The sequence below is a fragment of the Oncorhynchus masou genome, unplaced genomic scaffold (genome assembly GCF_036934945.1).
Source record: "Oncorhynchus masou masou isolate Uvic2021 unplaced genomic scaffold, UVic_Omas_1.1 unplaced_scaffold_1006, whole genome shotgun sequence".
NCBI lineage: Eukaryota > Metazoa > Chordata > Actinopteri > Salmoniformes > Salmonidae > Oncorhynchus > Oncorhynchus masou.
Genome location: NW_026999758.1, coordinates 34,240 through 50,000, shown reverse-complemented (window position 1 = coordinate 50,000; position 15,761 = coordinate 34,240). Strand labels below are relative to the sequence as shown.

The 15,761-nt window shown below is 45.1% G+C and overlaps 1 protein-coding gene across 1 annotated transcript in view; it reads left to right on the top strand.

The window, feature by feature from the left end:
* LOC135528662 (BICD family-like cargo adapter 2) overlaps positions 1-15,761 on the top strand; it is a 30,143-nt gene that overhangs the window by 3,091 nt on the left and 11,291 nt on the right. Inside the window, exons 2-7 of the mRNA XM_064957775.1 lie at positions 6,587-7,071; positions 8,469-8,684; positions 9,122-9,238; positions 9,400-9,544; positions 10,575-10,729; positions 13,126-13,200. Coding sequence (XP_064813847.1) covers positions 6,790-7,071; positions 8,469-8,684; positions 9,122-9,238; positions 9,400-9,544; positions 10,575-10,729; positions 13,126-13,200 — 990 coding nt within the window. The 5' untranslated portion in view covers positions 6,587-6,789. The remainder of the gene's footprint in view (positions 1-6,586; positions 7,072-8,468; positions 8,685-9,121; positions 9,239-9,399; positions 9,545-10,574; positions 10,730-13,125; positions 13,201-15,761) is intronic.

Below are 15,761 nucleotides of genomic sequence, written 5' to 3'. Positions count from 1 at the left end.
TGCTGTAGTATTGTAGTATAGTGGTAGTGTTGTAGTATAGCGGCGGTGCTGTGTTATAGTGGCAGTGCTGTAGTATAGTAGCAGTGCTGTAGTATAGGGGTAGTGTTGTAGTATTGTAGTATAGTGGTAGTGTTGTAGTAAAGTGGTAGCGCTGTAGTATAGTGGCAGTGTTGTAATATAGTGGTAGTGCTGTAGTATAGTGGTAATGCTGTAGTATAGTGGTGGTGTCGTGGTATTGCAGTATAGTGTCAGCATAGCAGTATAGAGGTAGTGTTGTAATATAGTGGTAGTGCTGTAGTATAGTGTTAGCATAGTGGTATAGTGGTAGTGCTGTAGTATAGTGGTGGTGCTGTAGTATAGTGCTTGTGCTGTAGTATAGTGGTAGTGTTGTAGTATAGTGGCAGCGTAGTAGTATAGTATTAGCGTAGTAGTATAGTGGTAGTGTTGTAGTACAGTGGTAGTGCTGTAGTATAGCGGTAGTGCTGCTGTAGTATAGTGTTTGTGTCGTAGTATAGTGGTAGTGCTGTAGTATAGTGTCTGTGTAGTAGTATAGTGCTAGTGCTGTAGTATAGTGGCAGCGTTGTAGTATTGCAGCAGTATAGTGGTAGTAGTATAATAGTATACTGTCAGCATCGTAGTATAGTGGTAGTGCTGCAGCAGTGTTGTAGTATAGTGGTAGTAGTATAATAGTATAGTGTCAGCACAGTACCATAGCAATGTGTTGTCGTAGTATAGTGGCAGTGCTGTAGTATAGTGGCAGTGCTGTAGTATAGTGGTAGCGTTGTAGTATAATGGTAGTGCTGTAGTATAGTGGTAGCATTGTAGTATTGTAGTATAGTGGTAGTGCTGTAGTATAGTGGTAGTGCTGTAGTATAGTGGTAGCGTTGTAGTATAGTGGTAGTGCTGTAGTATAGTGGTAGTGCTGTAGTATAGTGGTAGTGCTGTAGTATAGTGGTAGTGCTGTAGTATAGTGGCAGCGTTGTAGTATAGTGGCCGTGCTGTAGTATAGTGGTAGTGTTGTAGTATTGTAGTATAGTGGTAGTGTTGTAGTATAGTGGCAGTGTTGTAGTAGTGTGGTATAGTGGTAGTGATGTAGTATAGTGGTAGTGCTGTAGTATTGTAGTATAGTGGTAGTGCTGTAGTATAGTGGTAGTGCTGTAGTATAGTGTCAGTGTTGTAGGATAGTGGTAGTGTTGTAGTATTGTAGTATAGTGGTAGTGTTGTAGTATAGTGGCAGTGTTGTAGTAGTGTGGTATAGTGGTAGTGCTGTAGTATAGTGGTAGTGCTGTAGTATAGTGGCAGTGTTGTAGTAGTGTAGTATAGTGACAGTGTTGTAGTATTGTGGTAGTGTCGTAGTAGTGTAGTATAGTGGTAGTGTTGTAGTATAGTGGTAGTGTTGTGGTATAGTGGTAGTGCTGTAGTATAGCGGCAGTGCTGTAGTATATTGGTAGTGACATATTATAGTGGTAGTGTTGTAGTATTGTAGTATAGTGGCAGTGTTGTAGTATTGTAGTATAGTGGTAGTGTTGTAGTGTAGGGGTAATGTTGTAGTATAGCGGTAGCGTTGTAGTATAGTGGCAGTGTTGTAGAATAGTGGCAGTGCTGTGGTATAGTGGCAGTGCTGTAGTATAGTGGTAGTGCTGTAGCATAGGGGTAGTGTTGTAGTATTGTAGTATAGTGGTAGTGTTGTAGTATAGTGGTAGTGCTGTAGTATAGTGGCAGTGTTGTAGTATAGTGGTAGTGTTGTGGCAGTGTAGTATAGTGGTAGTATTGCAGCAGTATTGCGGCGGTGTTGTAGTATAGTGGTAGTAGTATAATAGTATAGTGTCAGCACAGTACCATAGCGATGTGTTGTAGTATAGTGGTAGCGTTGTAGTATAGTTGCAGTGCTGTAGTATAGTGGCAGTGCTGTAGTATAGTGGCAGTGCTGTAGTATAGTGGTAGCGTTGTAGTATAGTGGTAGTGCTGTAGTATAGTGGTAGCGTTGTAGTATAGTGGTAGTGCTGTAGTATAGTGGTAGCGTTGTAGTATAGTGGTAGTGCTGTAGTATAGTGGTAGTATAGTGGTAGCGTTGTAGTATAGTGGTAGTGCTGTAGTATAGTGGCAGCGTTGTAGTATAGTGGCCGTGCTGTAGTATAGTGGTAGTGTTGTAGGATAGTGGTAGTGTTGTAGTATTGTAGTATAGTGGTAGTGTTGTAGTATAGTGGCAGTGTTGTAGTAGTGTGGTATAGTGGTAGTGCTGTAGTATAGTGGTAGTGCTGTAGTATAGTGTCAGTGTTGTAGGATAGTGGTAGTGTTGTAGTATTGTAGTATAGTGGTAGAGGTGTAGTATAGTGGCAGTGTTGTAGTAGTGTGGTATAGTGGTAGTGCTGTAGTATAGTGGTAGTGCTGTAGTATAGTGGCAGTGTTGTAGGATAGTGGTAGTGTTGTGGTATAGTGGTAGTGCTGTAGTATAGTGGCAGTGTTGTAGTAGTGTAGTATAGTGACAGTGTTGTAGTATTGTGGTAGTGTCGTAGTAGTGTAGTATAGTGGTAGTGTTGTAGTATAGTGGTAGTGTTGTGGTATAGTGGTAGTGCTGTAGTATAGTGGCAGTGCTGTAGTATAGTGGTAGTGTTGCGGTATTGTAGTATAGTGGTAGTGGTGTAGTATAGCGGTGGTGCTGTAGTATAGCGGCAGTGCTGTAGTATATTGGTAGTGACATATTATAGTGGTAGTGTTGTAGTATTGTAGTATAGTGGCAGTGTTGTAGTATTGTAGTATAGTGGTAGTGTTGTAGTGTAGGGGTAATGTTGTAGTATAGCGGTAGCGTTGTAGTATAGTGGCAGTGTTGTAGTATAGTGGCAGTGCTGTGGTATAGTGTTTGTGTCGTAGTATAGTGGTAGTGCTGTAGTATAGTGTCTGTGTAGTAGTATAGTGCTAGTGCTGTAGTATAGTGGCAGCGTTGTAGTATTGCAGCAGTATAGTGGTAGTAGTATAATAGTATACTGTCAGCATCGTAGTATAGTGGTAGTGCTGCAGCAGTGTTGTAGTATAGTGGTAGTAGTATAATAGTATAGTGTCAGCACAGTACCATAGCAATGTGTTGTCGTAGTATAGTGGCAGTGCTGTAGTATAGTGGCAGTGCTGTAGTATAGTGGTAGCGTTGTAGTATAATGGTAGTGCTGTAGTATAGTGGTAGCATTGTAGTATTGTAGTATAGTGGTAGTGCTGTAGTATAGTGGTAGTGCTGTAGTATAGTGGTAGCGTTGTAGTATAGTGGTAGTGCTGTAGTATAGTGGTTGTGCTGTAGTATAGTGGTAGCGTTGTAGTATAGTGGTAGTGCTGTAGTATAGTGGCAGCGTTGTAGTATAGTGGCCGTGCTGTAGTATAGTGGTAGTGTTGTAGTATTGTAGTATAGTGGTAGAGGTGTAGTATAGTGGCAGTGTTGTAGTAGTGTGGTATAGTGGTAGTGCTGTAGTATAGTGGTAGTGCTGTAGTATAGTGGTAGTGCTGTAGTATAGTGGTAGTGTTGTAGGATAGTGGTAGTGTTGTAGTATTGTAGTATAGTGGTAGTGTTGTAGTATAGTGGCAGTGTTGTAGTAGTGTGGTATAGTGGTAGTGCTGTAGTATAGTGGTAGTGCTGTAGTATAGTGGTAGTGTTGTAGGATAGTGGTAGTGTTGTGGTATAGTGGTAGTGCTGTAGTATAGTGGCAGTGTTGTAGTAGTGTAGTATAGTGACAGTGTTGTAGTATTGTGGTAGTGTCGTAGTAGTGTAGTATAGTGGTAGTGTTGTAGTATAGTGGTAGTGTTGTGGTATAGTGGTAGTGCTGTAGTATAGCGGCAGTGCTGTAGTATATTGGTAGTGACATATTATAGTGGTAGTGTTGTAGTATTGTAGTATAGTGGCAGTGTTGTAGTATTGTAGTATAGTGGTAGTGTTGTAGTGTAGGGGTAATGTTGTAGTATAGCGGTAGCGTTGTAGTATAGTGGCAGTGTTGTAGAATAGTGGCAGTGCTGTGGTATAGTGGCAGTGCTGTAGTATAGTGGTAGTGCTGTAGCATAGGGGTAGTGTTGTAGTATTGTAGTATAGTGGTAGTGTTGTAGTATAGTGGTAGTGCTGTAGTATAGTGGCAGTGTTGTAGTATAGTGGTAGTGTTGTGGCAGTGTAGTATAGTGGTAGTATTGCAGCAGTATTGCGGCGGTGTTGTAGTATAGTGGTAGTAGTATAATAGTATAGTGTCAGCACAGTACCATAGCGATGTGTTGTAGTATAGTGGTAGCGTTGTAGTATAGTTGCAGTGCTGTAGTATAGTGGCAGTGCTGTAGTATAGTGGCAGTGCTGTAGTATAGTGGTAGCGTTGTGGTAGTATAATGGTAGTGCTGTAGTATAGTGGTAGCATTGTAGTATAGTGGTAGTGCTGTAGTATAGTGGTAGCGTTGTAGTAGTGGTAGTGGTAGTTGTGCTGTAGTATAGTGGCAGCGTTGTAGCATAGTGGTAGTGCTGTAGTATAGTGGTAGTGTTGCGTGCTAGTATAGTGTTGTAGGATAGTGGTAGTGCTGTAGTATTGTAGTATAGTGGTAGTGTTGTAGTATAGTGGCAGTGTTGTAGTAGTGTGGTATAGTGGTAGTGCTGTAGTATAGTGGTAGTGCTGTAGTATAGTGTCAGTGTTGTAGGATAGTGGTAGTGTTGTAGTATTGTAGTATAGTGGTAGTGTTGTAGTATAGTGGCAGTGTTGTAGTAGTGTGGTATAGTGGTAGTGCTGTAGTATAGTGGTAGTGCTGTAGTATAGTGGCAGTGTTGTAGGATAGTGGTAGTGTTGTGGTATAGTGGTAGTGCTGTAGTATAGTGGCACTGTTGTAGTAGTGTAGTATAGTGACAGTGTTGTAGTATTGTGGTAGTGTCGTAGTAGTGTAGTATAGTGGTAGCGGTGTAGTATAGTGGTAGTGTTGTGGTATAGTGGTAGTGCTGTAGTATAGTGGCAGTGCTGTAGTATAGTGGTAGTGTTGCGGTATTGTAGTATAGTGGTAGTGTTGTAGTATAGCGGTGGTGCTGTAGTATATTGGTAGTGCCATATTATAGTGGTAGTGTTGTAGTATTGTAGTATAGTGGCAGTGTTGTAGTATTGTAGTATAGTGGTAGTGTTGTAGTGTAGGGGTAATGTTGTAGTATAGCGGTAGCGTTGTAGTATAGTGGCAGTGTTGTAGTATAGTGGCAGTGCTGTGGTATAGTGGCAGTGCTGTAGTATAGTGGTAGTGCTGTAGCATAGGGGTAGTGTTGTAGTATTGTAGTATAGTGGTAGTGTTGTAGTATAGTGGTAGTGCTGTAGTATAGTGGCAGTGTTGTAGTATAGTGGTAGTGTTGTGGCAGTGTAGTATAGTGGTAGTATTGCAGCAGTATTGCGGCGGTGTTGTAGTATAGTGGTAGTAGTATAATAGTATAGTGTCAGCACAGTACCATAGCGATGTGTTGTAGTATAGTGGTAGCGTTGTAGTATAGTTGCAGTGCTGTAGTATAGTGGCAGTGCTGTAGTATAGTGGCAGTGTCGTAGTATAGTGGTAGTGTTGTAGTATAGTGGCAGTGCTGTAGCATAGTGTCTGCGTAGTAGTATAGTGCTAGTGCTGTAGTATAGTGGTAGTGTTGTAGTATAGCAGTAGTGTTGTAGTATAGTAGTAGTGTTGTAGTATAGTGTCAGCATAGTAGTATAGTGCTAGTGCTGTAGTATAGCAATCGTGTTGTAGTATAGTGGTAGTGTTGTAGTATAGTGGCAGTGTTGTAGTATAGTGTTAGCGTAGTAGTATAGTGTCAGCATAGTAGTATAGCGATAGTTTTGCAGTATATTGGCAGTGCTGTAGTATAGTGGTAGTGCTGTAGTATAGTGTTAGCGTAGTGGTATAGTGGTAGTGCTGTAGTATAGTGGCAGTCTTGTAGTATAGTGTCCGCATAGTAGCATAGTGGTAGTGTTGTAGTTTATTGGTAGTGTTGTAGTATCGTGGTAGTATTGTAGTATAGTGGTAGTGTTGTAGTATAGGGGTAGTATTGTGGTATAGTGGTAGTATCACAGTATTATGGCGGTACTATTTTAGGATAGTGGTAATATTGTAGTAGAATAGTGTTAGTATTGTGGTTTATTAGCAGTAGTATTGTAGTATAGTGGTGGCAATGTAGTAGAATAGTGGCAGTAACATAGTATAGTGGTAGCAGGGAGTAGTATTGTGATCATATTGTAGTATGCTGTTAGTATTGCAGCAGTATAGTGTAAATATTGTAGTATAGTGGTATTTTCGTGGTAGTATAGCGGTTGTATTGTGGTAATATTGTAGTATAGTGGTAGTATAGGGCTAGTATTGTATTAAGTAAATGTAATACCGTCTTACAATTCATATCATCACCATTCATCCAATCAGCTTTCACATCATCACCATTCAGCCAATCAGCTTTCACATCATCACCATTTAACCAATCAGCTTTTACGTCATCACCATTTAGCCAATCAGCTTTCACTTCATCACCATTCAGCCAATCAGCTTTCACGTCATCACCATTCAGCCAATCAGCTTTCACATCATCACCATTCAGCCAATCAGGGACTGTTTCTCTTTGTTTTAGTTTCAGAGAGCCAACCAATCCAGGGGGGCCTTCACCTCTCCACCCTAACCCAGACCAGATCAGACCAGTCCAGATCAGAACCAGACCCAGACCAGTCCCGGTCAAGTTGTTTAAGGCGTAACGGACTGAGAGATGAGGGGTAGGGCTCTCTGACCCCTGACACTAACAAGGTGGTGTAACCTCCAACCCCTGTGGCTCCTCCGATGTTCTCCAGAAAGGACAGCCTTCCCTCCCCCAGCTTGGAAGACTCCTTCTTTCCCCTCTCCTCCACCTCCTCCCATTCTCTCTCTCTCGCTTATCCCTCCTCCTCTTCCTCCTCCTGTTGCCAGGGTGGGAGTGGCTCCATGGGGAAGGCGGGGTTAAAGGCAGAGCTGGAGGCGGGTCTAGAGACAGATCTGATCCTGGCTGCTGAGTTGGGCCAGGCTCTGTTGGAGAGGAATGAAGAGCTGGCCGAGGCACTGACACAGAGAGACAGACATGTAGAGGTGAGACAACTGACAGAGAGACTGACAGACAGGTAGAGGCGAGACAACTGACAGAGAGACAGACATGTAGAGGTGAGACAACTGGCAGAGAGACAGACAGGTAGAGGAGAGACAACTGACAGAGACACAGACAGGTAGAAGTGAGACCAACTGACAGAGACAGACAGAAAGGTAGTGGAGAGACAACTGACACAGACAGGTAGAGGAGAGATAACTGACACAGACAGGTAGAGGAGAGATAACTGACACAGACAGGTAGAGGAGAGATAACTGACACAGACAGGTAGAGGAGAGATAACTGACACAGACAGGTAGAGGAGAGATAACTGACACAGACAGGTAGAGGGGAGATAACTGACAGAGAGCAGATAACTGACACAGACAGGTAGAGGAGAGATAACTGACACAGACAGGTAGAGGAGAGATAACTGACACAGACAGGTAGAGGAGAGATAACTGACACAGAGTAGATAACTGACACAGACAGGTAGAGGAGAGATAACTGACACAGACAGGTAGAGGAGAGATAACTGACACAGACAGGTAGAGGAGAGATAACTGACACAGAGAGACAGATAACTGACACAGACAGGTAGAGGAGAGATAAGTGACAGAGAGCAGATAACTGACACAGACAGGTAGAGGAGAGATAACTGACAGAGAGTAGATAACTGACACAGACAGGTAGAGGAGAGATAACTGACACAGACAGGTAGAGGAGAGATAACTGACAGAGAGTAGATAACTGACACAGACAGGTAGAGGAGAGATAACTGACACAGACAGGTAGAGGAGAGATAACTGACACAGAGAGACAGATAACTGACAGACAGGTAAAGGAGTGATAACTGACAGAGAGCAGATAACTGACACAGACAGGTAGAGGAGAGATAACTGACAGAGAGTAGATAACTGACACAGACAGGTAGAGGAGAGATAACTGACAGAGAGCAGATAACTGACACAGACAGGTAGAGGAGAAATAACTGACAGAGAGCAGATAACTGACACAGACAGGTAGAGGAGAGACAACTGACACAGACAGGTAGAGGAGAGATAACTGACAGAGAGTAGATAACTGACACAGACAGGTAGAGGAGAGATAACTGACAGAGAGTAGATAACTGACACAGACAGGTAGAGGAGAAATAACTGACACAGACAGGTAGAGGAGAGACAACTGACACAGACAGGTAGAGGAGAGACAACTGACACAGAGAGACAGACAGCTAAGAGAGAACCAGTGTTTTAGGAGCAACGATGTATAGATGTAGTGTTTTTTGTGGTTGTGTGTGTATGTGTGTCTATGTGTGTGTGTGTGTGCGTGTGTGTGTGTGGTTGTGTGTGTATGTGTGTGCATGTGTGTGTGTGTGTGTGTGGTTGTGTGTGTGTGTCAGGTCCTGCAGCAGGAGAAGCATGTTCTTCGGAGGAGATTGGAGGTATGTGAGCTGTCGTCACAACAGAGAGAGGCGGAGCTAACCTCCGAACTCTCCTCCTTACTGGCCGAGCTGGACCAACATCACAGCCGGGGGCAGGGCCAGAAGCGGGAGGAGAACACACAGCTGACTGAGCTGGCCAATCACAACCACCGCCTGGTGGAAGAGTTGGCAGAGGTACAGACAAACACACACATAGATGAGTTCCAGGCTGTCTACATTGTAGACTCCTGGAAAGGTGTTTAACCAGGGTGGCCACACCAGATCCAGTGGAATAGTCGACGTTCGTCCAGGTCACAAGGACATTGGGAGTTGTCTTCAAAAGCTTCATGCTGTGGCGTGGCACACAATTGGTTGATGCAATGCAACTTCTTCAATGCAGTCAGACAGGAACTCGACCACGGTCTGTGGAATGGAATGTAGACCAGCCAGCTGAATCAACCACACCTACATTAATCACACGTCAGACAGACAACACAATACAACTCGTTCTCGCCTCTCCTCCCTCTCTCCCTCCCTGTCCTCCCCCCTCCCTCCTCTCCTCCCTCCCTCCCCCTCCGCTCCTCCTCCTCCCTCCCTGTCCTCCCCCTCCCTATCCTGTTCCACTCCCCCAGGCGGTGTCAGTAGAACACTCATTGCGTGTGGAACTCCGTTCACTCCGAGAAGAGATCGAAGACTCCTCCCTCAGCAAAACCATTAGTTCTACACAACTAGACAACACACAAGCAGAGGTACACACGCACGCACGTACGCGCGCACGCACGCACGCACGCACGCACGCACGCACACACACACACACACACACACACACACACACACACACACACACACACACACACACACACCTCCACACTCTCCTCTCCTCTCATCCCTCTCTCCCTCTCCTCTTCAGAACAGGGTGTTGAAGGAGAGGCTGGGTAATATGGAGGAACAGTTGAGGCTATGGCAGGAGGACTGTGATAGGCTGAGAGGAGAGAGGGAGAGGCAAAGAGACAGACTGACAGATCTACAGACCAATCTGAGAGAGAGAAGCCCAGGTGAGAACACAGGGGGTGGGTCTTGGAGGGACTGGGTTGATTGCTTAATTTGGATGTAGGTGGAGGGACATTGGGGATAGAGACAGGGAGTAGGGTGGGGGTGTGAGGGACATTGGGGATAGAGACAGGGAGTAGGGTGGGGGGTGTGAGGGACATTGGGGATAGAGACAGGGAGTCGGGTGGGAGGGGGGTGACATTGGGGATAGAGACACGGAGTAGGGTGGGGGGGCATTGGGGATAGAGACAGGGAGTAGGGTGGGGGGGGGAGTGGGAGAGACATTGGGGACAGAGAATGGGAGTAGGGTGGGGGATTGGGAGGGACATTGGGATAGAGACAGGGAGTAGGATGGGGGGTGGGAGGGACATTGGGGATAGAGACAGGAAGTAGGGTGAGGGGGTGACATTGGGGATAGAGACATGGAGTAGGGTGGGGGGGGGTGGGAGGGACATTGGGGATAGAGACATGGAGTAGGGTGGGGGGAGTGGGAAAGACATTGGGGACAGAGAATGGGAGTAGGGTGGGGGATTGGGAGGGACATTGGTATAGAGACAGGGAGTAGGATGGGGGGGGAGGGACATGGGAGGGACATTGGTATAGAGACAGGGAGTAGGATGGGGGGGTGGGGGAGGGACATTGGGAATATAGTCAGGGAGTAGGGTGGGGGGGTGGGAGGGACATTGGGGATATAGTCAGGGAGTAGGATGGGGGGGGTGGGAGGGACATTGGGGATAGAGACAGGGAGTAGGATGGGGGGGGGTGGGAGGGACATTGGGGATAGAGACAGGGGAGTGGAGGGTGGGGGGGACATAACCCTGCTAAGGGTGGGGGGGTGGGAGGGACCAGGAAGTAGGGTGAGGGGGTGACATTGGGGAATAGTCAGGGAGTAGGGTGGGGGGTGACTGTGTGTGTGTGTGTGTGTGTGTGTGTGTGTGTGTGTGTGTGTGTGTGTGTGTGTGTGTGTGTGTGTGTGTGTGTGTGTGTGTGTGTGTGTGCGTGCGTGCGTGCGTGCGTGCGTGCGTGTGTGTGTGTAGTTGGAGCAGGAACAGAGTGTGGTGTTTGAGTTGCGGACACTGAGTCGTTCTCTAGAGCGGAGAGTCCAGAGGCTGGAAGAGGACACCAGTCTGGACGACACACACACTTACACACACCCTCTGTCCCTGCTCAGTGAGATACAGCAGACTCAGGTACTCACACCCTCTGTCCCTGCTCAGTGAGATACAGCAGACTCAGGTACTCACACACCCTCTGTCCCTGCTCAGTGAGATACAGCAGACTCAGGTACTCACACACCCTCTGTCACTGCTCAGTGAGATACAGCAGACTCAGGTACTCACACACACTCTCTGTCCCTGCTCAGTGAGATACAGCAGACTCAGGTACTCACACACACTCTCTGTCCCTGCTCAGTGAGATACAGCAGACTCAGGTACTCACACACACCCTCTGTCCCTGCTCAGTGAGATACAGCAGACTCAGGTACTCACACACCCTCTGTCCCTGCTCAGTGAGATACAGCAGACTCAGGTACTCACACACCCTCTGTCCCTGCTCAGTGAGATACAGCAGACTCAGGTACTCACACACCCTCTGTCCCTGCTCAGTGAGATACAGCAGACTCAGGTACTCACACACACCCTCTGTCCCTGCTCAGTGAGATACAGCAGACTCAGGTACTCACACACCCTCTGTCCCTGCTCAGTGAGACACAGCAGACTCAGGTACTCACACACCCTCTGTCCCTGCTCAGTGAGATACAGCAGACTCAGGTACTCACACACACCCTCTGTCCCTGCTCAGTGAGATACAGCAGACTCAGGTACTCACACACACCCTCTGTCCCTGCTCAGTGAGATACAGCAGACTCAGGTACTCACACACCCTCTGTCCCTGCTCAGTGAGATACAGCAGACTCAGGTACTCACACACCCTCTGTCCCTGCTCAGTGAGATACAGCAGACTCAGGTACTCACACACCCTCTGTCCCTGCTCAGTGAGATACAGCAGACTCAGGTACTCACACCCTCTGTCCCTGCTCAGTGCGATACAGCAGACTCAGGTACTCACACACCCTCTGTCCCTGCTCAGTGAGATACAGCAGACTCAGGTACTCACACACCCTCTGTCCCTGCTCAGTGAGATACAGCAGACTCAGGTACTCACACCCTCTGTCCCTGCTCAGTGAGATACACCAGACTCAGGTACTCACACACCCTCTGTCCCTGCTCAGTGAGATACAGCAGACTCAGGTACTCACACCCTCTGTCCCTGCTCAGTGAGATACACCAGACTCAGGTACTCACACACCCTCTGTCCCTAGTCAGTGAGATACAGCAGACTCAGGTACTCACACACACCCTCTGTCCCTGCTCAGTGAGATACAGCAGACTCAGGTACTCACACACCCTCTGTCCCTGCTCAGTGAGATACAGCAGACTCAGGTACTCACACACCAGTGGAGGCTACTGAGGGAAGGACGGCTCGTAATAATGTTTGGAACGGAGCAAATGGAATGGCATCAAAAACATGGAAATCATATATTTGACACCATTCAACTGATTCGGCTCCAGCCAATTCCACAAGCCTGTCCTCCCCAATTAAGGTGCCGCCACCCTCATATGGCACACACACTAAAATACCAACAGCCTGTTTTCTGTACCGTTTTTAAAGACTGGAAAGCAGTGGAGTAATGCAGTGCTATATCACAGTTCACTGAAACAGACTTTTAAAGGTTATTTATGGCTGAGCCCAACGCACAGCGTTCATCATGAATGTGATCTTTGTGAACGTCTAAGTTAAGGCCTTAAAAAATAGTGTTGGCTGTATAGTGACTTGCACTATAGAGGGGTTAGCTCACAACGGCACGAAAACAATGTAGTGTGTATTGTTGTTGTTGCTCTGACAGTGTGTGTTGTTGTTGCTATGACAGTGTGTGTTGTTGTTATGACAGTATGTGTTGTTGCTATGACAGTGTGCTTTGTTGCTATGACAGTGTGTGTTGTTGTTGTTATGACAGTGTGTCTTGTTGTTATGACAATGTGTATTGTTGTTATGACAGTGTGTATTGTTGTTGTTGTTATTACAGTGTGTGTTGTTGCTATGACAGTGTGTCTTGTTGTTATGATAGTGTGTGTTGTTGTTATGACAGTGTGTGTTGTTGCTATGACAGTGTGTGTTGTTGTTATGACAGTGTGTGTTGTTGCTATGACAGTGTGTGTTGTTGTTATGACAGTGTGTGTTGTTATTACGACAGTCTGCGTTGTTGCTATGACAGTGCGTTGTTGCTATGACAGTGTTTGTTGTTGTTATGACAGTGTGTGTTGTTGTTATGACAGTGTGTGTTGTTGTTATGACAGTGTGTGTTGTTGCTATGACAGTGTGTGTTGTTGCTATGACAGTGTGCGTTGTTGCTATGACAGTGTGTGTGGTTGTTATGACAGTGTGTGTTGTTGTTATGACAGTGTGTGTTGTTGTTATGACAGTGTGTGTTGTTATTACGACAGTCTGCGTTGTTGCTATGACAGTGTGTGTTGTTGCTATGACAGTGTGCGTTGTTGCTATGACAGTGTGTCTTGATGTCCAGGCTACAGAGACACTGTTGGCCCACTCTACCATCCTACAAGACAAAGATCAGGAGATAGACACACTGAGAGAAAAGGTGAGTTAATACACACACACATGTAAAGGACATCACTCTGCTTGTATAGCGAGTACCACTTCCCCCTCTTTCGGTTCATGCCTTCACACCGCCCTCCTTGACAACATTCCAACGGGTTGAGACTCCCAAAAGCTACCTCTTGCTATGTGGATATATACTAAGGTATTGGAAATTGTTTTAAAAAGGACCTATCAGGGATAGGAAGTTTATTCTGTTTGTCCTTTATCAGAGCGATATAAGAAAGATCAGAAAACATATATTTTTTTAGATGTATTTAACCCCTAATGTTTTGTTAAATTCTCAATATATACTGTACTTCCATTAGTTCTTTCAACTGGTACCTGGGGACATTCAGGCCTGTGGGCATCCTAGAGCAAAACAACCTATATGTACGTGTTTGTGAGAGTCTCACCTTTCCACAGTAGTTAATATTTTAATAGTTTGTAGGACAAACCGTTCAGAAGCTAAAAACAATTTTGTGAGAAGACCGATTTTCGGGATGTCTCATGGTCTGACAAACACCGCTCCAGCTGTCACCTTTCACCACAGATGTCTCATGGTCTGATAGACATCGCTCTAGCTTTGACAACTTTCACCACAGATGTCTCATGGTCTGACAGACATCGCTCTAGCTCTGACACCTTTCACCACGGATGTCTCATGGTCTGACAGACATCGCTTTAGCTCTTTCACCACAGATGCGGAAGTGTGACAAAGGCGGATATGGTGGATTGAGTCACATCCAATGAAAAAGAACAGATACTGTGTCTATCTTAAATTGAAAGATTTTAATGGGGATTTTTTAAATTATAGTAATTAGATTTCCGAGGACATCGACCTTAGGGGATTAATGGAAGCTTCTCTAATGTCAAACATGGAAAGTGTGGTGTACCACAGGGCAGCTCTCTAGGCCCTCTACTATTTTCTATTTTTACCAATGATCTGCCACTGGCATTAAAAAAAGCATGTGGGTCCATGTATGCTGATGATTCAACCATGTACGCATCAGCAACCACAGCTAATGAAGTCCCTGAAACCATTAACCTGTTGAGTGTAGGGGGCAGTATTTTGATGTTTGGATGAAAAACTGCCTATTTCTCAGGCCCAGAATCTAGAATATGTATATAATTGTCAGATTAGGATAGAAAACACTCTAAAGTTTCCAAAACTGTCAAAATATTGTCTGTGAGTATAACAGAACTAATATTGCAGGCTAAATCCAACCCGGAAGTGCTGTTTTAACTGAAAGCTCTCTGTTCCATTGCCTGCCTTTGCTCCATTTAAAGGGATAACAACCAGATTCCTTTTCCTATGGCTTCCCCATTCCCCGTGTGAACAGTCTTTAGACATAGTTTCAGGCTTTTATTTTGAAAAATGAGAAAGATCACATTGCGTCATTGTGTGGCTGTTTTGCATGTGCAACAGCTTGGAGCAGATATTTTCTCTCTCTCTCCTATTGAAGAAGCTACAGTCCTGGTTGAAATATTGATTATATATTGTAAAAGCAACCTGAGGATTGATTATAAAAACGTTTGACATGTTTCTACGAACTTTACGGATACTATTTGGAATTTTCATCTGCCCCGTCGTGATCGCTCGAGCCTGTGGATTACTGATCATAATGCGCCAACCAAATGGAGGCATCTTGGATATAAAAATAATCTTTATGGAACAAAAGGAACATTTATTGTGTAATTGGGAGTCTCGTGAGTGCAAACATCTGAAGATCATCAAAGGTAAGCGATTCATTTTATTGCTTTTCTGACTTTCGTGACCAATCTACTTGGCTGCTAGCTGTTTGTAATGTTTTGTCTACTGAAAGAGATGTCCTTACATAAACGCTTGGTATGCTTTCACCGAAAAGCTTTTTTGAAATCTGACACGCCAGGTGGAATAACAACAAGCTAAGCTGTGTTTTGCTATATTGCACTTGTGATTTCATGAAAATGAAATATTTTTAGGAATTTAATTTGAATTTGGCGCTCTGCAATTCAACGGATGTTGACGAAAATGATCCCGGTAACGGGATGGGTGCATCAAGAAGTTAACAAAGAGTTGCAGTCTGTTTTGGAATAAGGTGGCCAGTAATAAACTGTTCCTGAACATCTAATCCTAAAAGCATTGTCATCACTGCTCAGATTAAGACCCAGATGCAGACACCGGAGGCAGATATAGTTCGAGTCTCAGAGTTTATTATAGTTCAAGTGGCAAAAGGTAAGTCAATGCAGGCAATGAGTCATAATCCAAATCAGAGTCAGGCAGCTTCAGGTTCAGGACGGCAGGCAATCACTTGTTACCTTAGGTTGTAAACTGTCATGGTCAAAACATATAGATTCAATGGTGGTAGAGATGGGGAGAGGTCTGGCTGTAATAAAGAGATGGGGAGAGGTCTGTCCCTAATAAAGAGATGGGGAGAGGTCTAGCTGTAATAAAGAGATGGGGAGAGGTCTAGCTGTAATAAAGAGATGGGGAGAGGTCTGTCTGTAATAAAGAGATGGGGAGAGGTCTGTCCATAATAAAGAGATGGGGAGAGGTCTGGCTGTAATAAAGAGATGGGGAGA